The sequence below is a fragment of the Sinocyclocheilus rhinocerous genome, unplaced genomic scaffold (genome assembly GCF_001515625.1).
Source record: "Sinocyclocheilus rhinocerous isolate Xijiao unplaced genomic scaffold, SAMN03320098_v1.1 scaffold659, whole genome shotgun sequence".
Taxonomy (NCBI): Eukaryota; Metazoa; Chordata; class Actinopteri; order Cypriniformes; family Cyprinidae; genus Sinocyclocheilus; species Sinocyclocheilus rhinocerous.
Window position 1 is genome coordinate 1,105,343 of NW_015652995.1, and position 7,969 is coordinate 1,113,311.

The following is a 7,969-nucleotide window of genomic DNA, read 5'->3' on the forward strand; positions in this document are numbered from 1 at the left end:
AAAAAAAAAAAAAAAAAAAAAAGAATCCGGTAAAGACTGACATTTGAAATAACAGTCAAAAATATATTTTTTAAAAGCTTGCATGCGTGTTTTCTGTCAAGTATAATTTTTGATGCATCAGGCTTTTATGGCTCGTATAGTGTGATATAGGAGAATACAGGAGTTCATCCTCAAGGAGGAAGAAAATATTTCAGAGCAAAAGCAAGTAACTAAGTAAATGTATGGAATTTGGTGCAGTTGCTGATATTTATAAAATTATGAGATTTTTATAGCTTATAATGTAAATCAATAAGATCTTCACAGTACAACAGTCTACTTATATAAAATGCCTATAAATATTAGTTGTTACTCTATTTCTCCCAATAATATCCATTAAGACGTTATTAAATGCTTAGTTTTATGATCAAAGATCTATTTAGTTTTTATTATGGGCCACAAAACAAATAATCCAATGCAATACAATGATAACTGAGCGATGTACATATTAATGTTCCTCAAAGGCCTGATGTATCATATTGATTACATTTTCTAGTAGGATAAAACTAAAAGGCTGTTTACTTTGCTAAAAATAGGATAAACTATAAATCAGATATCAGATATAATACAGTAGGCTTTACAGGGTTAAGTAAAAAAAAAAAAAAAAACTAGATTACAAGTTAGTGAACATCTTTATTATTGTCAGACATTTTTTAAATAGGTAAAATGTAAGTATTTTACCTCCTAACCCCAAAAAATATCAAAATGAATAAATTCAGAAATATATAGGTGTACTTATTGTATATATTTGAATAAATTACTATATTTGGCAGAAGTATGGCATCTCCAATACATGAGCTCTACATTAACTCCTTTATAGGAACAATCCATACCTGACTTTAGTTGCTGCTCGCCGCCTTGTTTGTCTTTTTGGGGTATCCTCCTCATCCTCATCATCTTCTTCATCTGAGGACTCCTGCTTCCTCGGTTTCCGTCCCTTTTGTGACTGCTGCTTGCCAGCAGATGATTTTGTCTGTGGCCTGGGAAGGGAAAGAGAGAAGTACACACGCATATATACTCATTTACCATGCTAGGCTTTTTGCCTTTTGTTCTGCGTCCCTGATGTGTTTGCAAGTGTAGCGACTTGTTTTCACACCTATCAGCCTGACTCATAAGCCAATAGCCTTGAGACAGCTGTCAGACTTATATAGCAGTTCTATTTCTTCATAAATTACTCACATTAATCAAAATTTGAATTATATTCATCATTATGCCAAAAGTAGGATACATGCTTTGACAATTTACACATGGGTTAATTTCTGATAAGAGCAAAGAAAGTCACACCAATAAGTTTAGCGCAACCATAGTAATTAAAAATGAGCCATCATCATTTGCATTTAATATGACAGCTCATTTAATAATTCACGATGCGCTGTCTGAAGGCCAGGCTTCGCTACACTCTTACCTTCTAGCAGCAAGTCGTCTGGATCTAACTTTTTTCTCTTCCTGCTCACTCTCTGAACTGCTGGCCTCTTCCTCAACATCCTCTTCGTCATTTGAGTCATCATCTTTCCAGGTATTTCTTTTAACACAGAAATACCACAGGTTCATCTATTGGACCTCTATTAGCTTCTACTTCTACCCTAACGTAAAGCTGCAAGCCAGTCAGTTTCCCTGCTTCCCCACCGCGCAGGCAATTAAACATGCTGGGAGAGACGCTTCAGTGCATAGACAGTGCTGTTCAAAAGCTTGGGTTGGTAAGGTTGTTGTTGTTTTTTTTTTTTTAAAGAAGTCTCATGCTTACCAAGGCTGCACTTATTAGGTCAAAATACAGCAAAAGTGTAATATTGAGAAATATTTTACAAATTAAATTTCTATTTTAAAATGTCATTTATTCTAGTGGTGGCAAAGCTGAATTTTCAGCAGCCATTACTTCAGTCTTCCGTGTCATGTGATTCTTCAGAAATCATTCTAATATGCTTATTTGGAAACATTATTTATTATCATCAATGTTGCAAACAGTTGTGCTTCTAAATATTTTTGTGGAAACCGTGATCAATTTTTTCAGGATTTTTTCAGGAAAAAAAACAACAACAACAAAAAAGCATTATTTGAAATAGAAATCTTTTATAACATAAAACATAAAATTGTCTCTTTTGATTTAATTGAATAAATCCTTGCTGAATAAAATTGACAAATAATAAATATATAAAAACATCTTACTAACCCCAAACTTTTGAATGTATTCAGAACTAATGAATTGCATTTTTTAATACATACAATTTTCAAAATTAAATGTTTACATTCATGGTTTACAGGTAAACTTTTTTACTCTATATACTTATTACCCGAATCTCATTGCACTATATAACAAAACTTCATATCAAGCAGTATCTGCAAAAAAAAAAAAAAAAAGAAATAACATCTATTCTCAAAACTTCATTTTTCTGAGCCATTTTTTTTCAGTTAACATTTTAACAAGTAAATTGCATTTCTTTCAATTACTTACAAGAATGAAAAAGTGTAATTTAAGATAAATATTTTTTAATATAAACAATGTATTTAGTGTAAAAGAAAAGCAACTGCCTAAAAGACATTTACATGCAAAAAATATGGGTGAATCTAAATGTTACATATGGAGACGTTAATGAGAAAAAAAAACAAGCACACATTTGTAAATAAAATATTGAAAGGAGAGTGAGAGACCTATTTAAATGCTTCCAGTACACTTACTCTTTCTTTTTCTGCCGTGAGCCTTTTCTTTTGGGACTTTCATTCTCTGAATCACTGCTACCCTAAAAATCCATGAAAATCCATTTTGAATATACAGTACTAGATTACAAGGCATGGAAATGTCATGTTTCAGATTAATCAAGGAAACAAAGCTTTCAACACATGGGAGTATGTTTACACGACTTGGGCTGCCAAGCCTGATCAGTTCCGGGTCTAGAGCCAAACATAAATGTTTACGCTTTATTAAGTAACCATGTCTGTAATTACTTTAGTCCAAGAAGCAGAACATGTCAAAGTATTGTAAATGTCAACACAGTACGTGAAAATGCAAAACAAAAATAAACCGCCAGGGGTCAGTGTTGAATTACATACAGCCAGCCTACCTCAGCTCCAATGTTGAGTCGAGCAGGCTCTTGCCTGCTGCGACTGGATCTTCTAACGCCATAAACATCTGGATGTTCCTCCCACATCTATGATAATTAGGGACATAATTCATTTTAAATCAAAGCAATTAATCACCAGCTAAATATAAACTTAAAGATTAAATCCACTAGGAATAACTGATTGATCCTAATGTTCAGGCTGGCCTATTTTTGTACCTTCTTCACATCTGCCAGGCTGTCTTTCTTCCTGACTGGTTTGTCTTTGACCTGCGTTGAGGTCTGACGGGGTTTGGACCCAGTGGATTCACTGCCTGACTCAGAGTGGCTCTCAGAATCAGAAGTGCTGTTGGACTCTGAATGCCGGGAACGAGCTCTATCACTGCCTTGCTCACTCTCCGACTGACTCCCAGACTCCGATCCAGAGCGGTTAGATTCCTCTGATGCTGAATTGCTATAACATTAAAGATGTGCATGTTGAGAAACAATGAAAACATGTAAAGTTGTTCTAAAAAGTAGGAGTCATGTTCACAAGTTCAATTTCAAATCTCAGTTATTGGCAAAAAATATCATTCAGATCTTATGAATTGTCAATAGGTAAATTTGTAGTTTATAATTTTTATTTTAACTTACTTCGTACTAAACCCCTTAATTATGCCATCTTTTCTTTTCACTTTAATTCATTTTTTTTGCACCAATTTTAAACTGACAAGTCTGTCTTTTAAACAAAATCGAATTATCTCAGTCCAACAAGAAAATTAAAAAAATGCTGAGCCCTCAAGTGGAAAGTCTTAAAGCATGCTGTGCCTTTGTCAATGTAAACAATAGCATTCCAAGGATTTTGGAAACTGGGAATGGAGAAATCCAATACAATGCAAGGGTAAGTTTTATCTAGAATTAACATCCCTTGTTTTTAAAATTAAGCTACTTAAATGACAGACAAATTGACAACTGTAAAACTGGAATAATTCATTTAATTGACAGAACTAAGAATTTATTTATTTTTTACATGTGCAACTGAGCATATGAGACATTTATATACAACGTGGTTTATTGATATGTTAAAAATATTTTATTTCAAAATAAAGGTGTCTTTCAATGTGCAAACCGAAAAATTAAATGAATAAATAAACTTTCAAAATAACCTTTATGAAATGTGAAACTCGATCAGATTTATGGCAGCATCCTGCAGGTCATATTGTGTCTGACCACTTCTGCTGTCCTTTTGCCCTTTGAGTCTAAATATAATTGCAATGGCTTCTTCCTGAAAAAAAGCCCAACCCCTCCTACTATAAATGAAACAATTATCTTCCTTACATGGTTAAAAAATGAACAATGACACTATAATGTGAAAACTACTTTGAACTATTCTTATATATATATATATATATATATATATATATATATATCGCTTCCTGTAGTTCCAAGAAGCTTTTATGTAATGCAGCAGAGCAACTAATACAAGCTATGCAGCACAAAGCAAGAGCCATTTTGTGACTTTGAGGACTTTCAGCCATTTAATGAAACCAGTCTCATGCAGTGATGAAACAGCAGTGCTTTTTATGTAGCGGTAAGCCAAACAAACATCTCAAATAAAGTACACTGGCTATAATATAGGGAAAATATCACATTTAATATCTTTTTCAGCTCTTGTTTCATTTAGTAATATTTAGAAAATGGCTGCCAAAGCTAAACAACACTAAAGATGTGTTTCTCAGGACAGTGAATTGATTTAGACTCTCATATGCATCTTTAACACTGAAGAAAAATTATAAGCAACCTATAAAAGTGAGCCTACATGTTCATTTGACAATTCATGATCACATATACAGTATTACATATAACTACTGATTGTGTAATTGTGAAAAGATAACATACATTTGAGGGTTTTTTTCAGTTTAGACTCTGGTATCTGGCACATATGCAGGAACTTCAAAGCTGTCATCAATTCAGAGGGAAGTTCTTGACAAACAACCATAAAAATAATGACAGATCCAGTCATAAGCACTATACATAACATCAAAACATTCTGTGCTTTTTTTTTTATATATATATATATATACTGATATGATGACCCACAGGGTAAAAGCCTCATTGATGAGGTCCTTAAGTTGCTAAAAGTTGAAGCAAACTTTATGTTAAAACTACATAATGTGTGTCCGTTTGTAAGCGTTTAGTGTAAATAAATTATTATTATTAGAATTTCAAAACTGAACAAGTGACAATTAAAATAAAATCTTCCATTTCCAACTGTTGTCTTCAAGTTTTTCCTTTTATATTTCATGAAAAAACAAAACATGAACCTATGGAAAATGGCATCACCGTAAGTCCCCAGCAAAATCCTTGTCATTTTGTTATATTTTAAAGAATAGCCTAAATTAATAATGCCTATGTAAACAATACATTTCTGTAAAAGACAAATTATTGTTATTATGAACACAATAACATTATTTACAACTCAAAAAGAGTTTCATATTTACATATGGAAATAAGAGTAACTGTGAGTGTAGTAAAGAAACCAAAATAATTTGCTTCCACTGCATCTTTGAATCAAGACATCCTGTTTTTATTTGGTTTGGAGGGGAAATGATGGAACATGTATATTCACAATGGAGAACTACTTTCATTTTAGATGGTACTATCAGTCTAAGGAACAACATAGCGGTCTGATTTCCTCAATGTCAAGGTTTTTAAAAGTTTCACCCAAAAACGTGTTTTGCTGCTGAAAATTATTCAAACCAAACCAATTTCGATAAAATAGAAAAAAACTCAAATTTTGGTCCTAAACAATGCTTAAAAATAATCACTCTTTCACAACAAAAACACAGAGTGAAAGCTAAAATATTTTACAAGGAGCTATACTACAATAAATTATGGAATATTTGATTGAGTGCTGAGCTAGAACTGTATTAATCTGAGGTAATATACCCCATTTCATTAGGGAATTATAAATATCTACTCCATAAACATTCAATACCTTATAGCCAAAGTTTTTAATTCACACAGGCCATGTGTGACCCTAAAACAAGTAGTATTTTAGGATAAGATAAAAAAAATTTTTTTAAAAAGGTGATTTAATATTTTCTGTATTAAGCAAGTTTGTAATAATTAAAAATACAACTGCACAGTAAATAAACAAGCAACAGTTTTGTTGCTACTATTTCTAAAAAAAAAAGTAAACAAAAAATGTACAACAATCATGCCTATGTGAAATAATACTCTTAATTTTGGATAAAACAATTAACTTGCTTTAAACATTGTATTTGTGTGAAATGGATTTCATTAAAATCAGACTGAGCAGGTTTTCTACACAAGTACTGTAACATGAATCAAATGCTAAACTCATGTTATGTTAAAGTAAAAGTGTTTAAAATGTCATTAACCTTACATAGTGGTGCAATGCAGCACATACTAATCAGACAAGGTTATTTCACACGATCAGTTTAAAAATGTCAATATTAGAACCGTAATCACGGCTCAAATCAGTTTAAAACATTGTGCATCTCAAGTATAAATTTGAGTAAAGGCCCATAGGCCTTGAATTCACTTTTAGAAATACTAGCAAAATCAGGGTGTGGCTATACATATATCCCAAGGTCAGATCCGAAACCCATCTATTTTGCAGACATTGTGGTTTAAACACAGCACAGGTGATCAACCATGCTTGTAAATGTAAACAATCAAGACGCATGTTGAAAAAGAGAGAAAAATATGAAAGATCGTACCTGGAAGCATTGCTTTGAGTCGAGCCTTCATCTTCCTGCTTTTTACTCTTATTCTTCATCATGATTTTGTCTTGGGATTTGTTAATGATGGTCTTTTGTCCAGGTATTAACTGTCAAAAGTTTAAAGTGGGATGAACCATCAAAAAAAAAAAATTCCTGCCGTTGCAATATATGGAAAAGGCAAGTTGGGATTGGATAGTTTAAAATAAATAAATATTTATAGTATTTCTTAAGTTAAAAAGCATCGGAATTGAAATGACACCTGCTCGACTCTATTCGATGTCAAATATCCATGTGTCGATGGCATTTAAAGGCAACAGATTCACAGAGCCACATGCATAAATTCTTACTGCGTCATCAAACAAAGGACGATTAAAACATAACGATGAAAGCAAATAAAATCGTCAATAGAAAAGAAACGATGTAAACATACCTAATGCACTGACAGGAGGAGGATTGTAGCAGTACATTCACATCTGACAAAATATCCGATTTGTTACTTTGGCCATAACAACAAAAAAATCAAAAATATTCCAGGATTGAGACGAAAATAATAATCGGAATAATATTCGGAAAGAAAAATAATAGCAGTAATCCACCGATGGCTATTTGAATGGAGAGAGAGAGTGAGAGAGTGTGAGAAGAGCCCAGCAGAGCGCACTAAAAATGGAGGACCGCCATGGCTGCCAGCGCAAGGCAGGGAAAACAACGACTGGCCACTCTACGCACACACCAGAGCGCTTTTCGGCGAAACAAAGTCACAAAACGTCTCTATAGTCCAAAACGTAACAAAACGAACGATTTCGCACGATTACGGTGCCCCAAGAGGCAGTCAAAGTTCAGCAAAGTTGAGATACAAGTGCTATCGAGAGCCCTGCAAGGCTCAACGCTCTCCCCTTCCCAAGGTTCATCCGCCATCTAAAGCTCCTTCCCAGCTCTGAGAGCTTACCCTTTGATTGACGTTCTCTCCATTTACCCAGGGCTCAGGTGATGCACGAAAGTCCCACCCCTTTCATTTTCAATAAAAACTAGTTGTTTCATATATAAATTTAAAGCTCAAGTTAGTTCTACCCTACAAGTATAGTAGCTGAACAACTGATTAGTGGTTTTAAAGTGCAGTAGTTATCTTTGTTGATAAAATTATTTCTTTAAGCC

General features: G+C 33.3%; 1 protein-coding gene across 1 annotated transcript in view; it reads right to left on the reverse strand.

The window, feature by feature from the left end:
* Nucleotides 1–7,767, reverse strand: part of LOC107715217 (chromodomain-helicase-DNA-binding protein 2-like) — a 34,920-nt gene extending 27,153 nt beyond the window's left edge. Inside the window, exons 1-7 of the mRNA XM_016521296.1 lie at nucleotides 7,248–7,767; nucleotides 6,815–6,924; nucleotides 3,309–3,543; nucleotides 3,093–3,179; nucleotides 2,710–2,771; nucleotides 1,442–1,558; nucleotides 870–1,016 (exon numbers count right to left, since the gene is read on the reverse strand). Of these exons, the coding sequence (XP_016376782.1) occupies nucleotides 870–1,016; nucleotides 1,442–1,558; nucleotides 2,710–2,771; nucleotides 3,093–3,179; nucleotides 3,309–3,543; nucleotides 6,815–6,876 (710 nt within the window). The 5' untranslated portion in view covers nucleotides 6,877–6,924; nucleotides 7,248–7,767. The remainder of the gene's footprint in view (nucleotides 1–869; nucleotides 1,017–1,441; nucleotides 1,559–2,709; nucleotides 2,772–3,092; nucleotides 3,180–3,308; nucleotides 3,544–6,814; nucleotides 6,925–7,247) is intronic.
* Nucleotides 7,768–7,969: the final 202 nt, after the last annotated feature.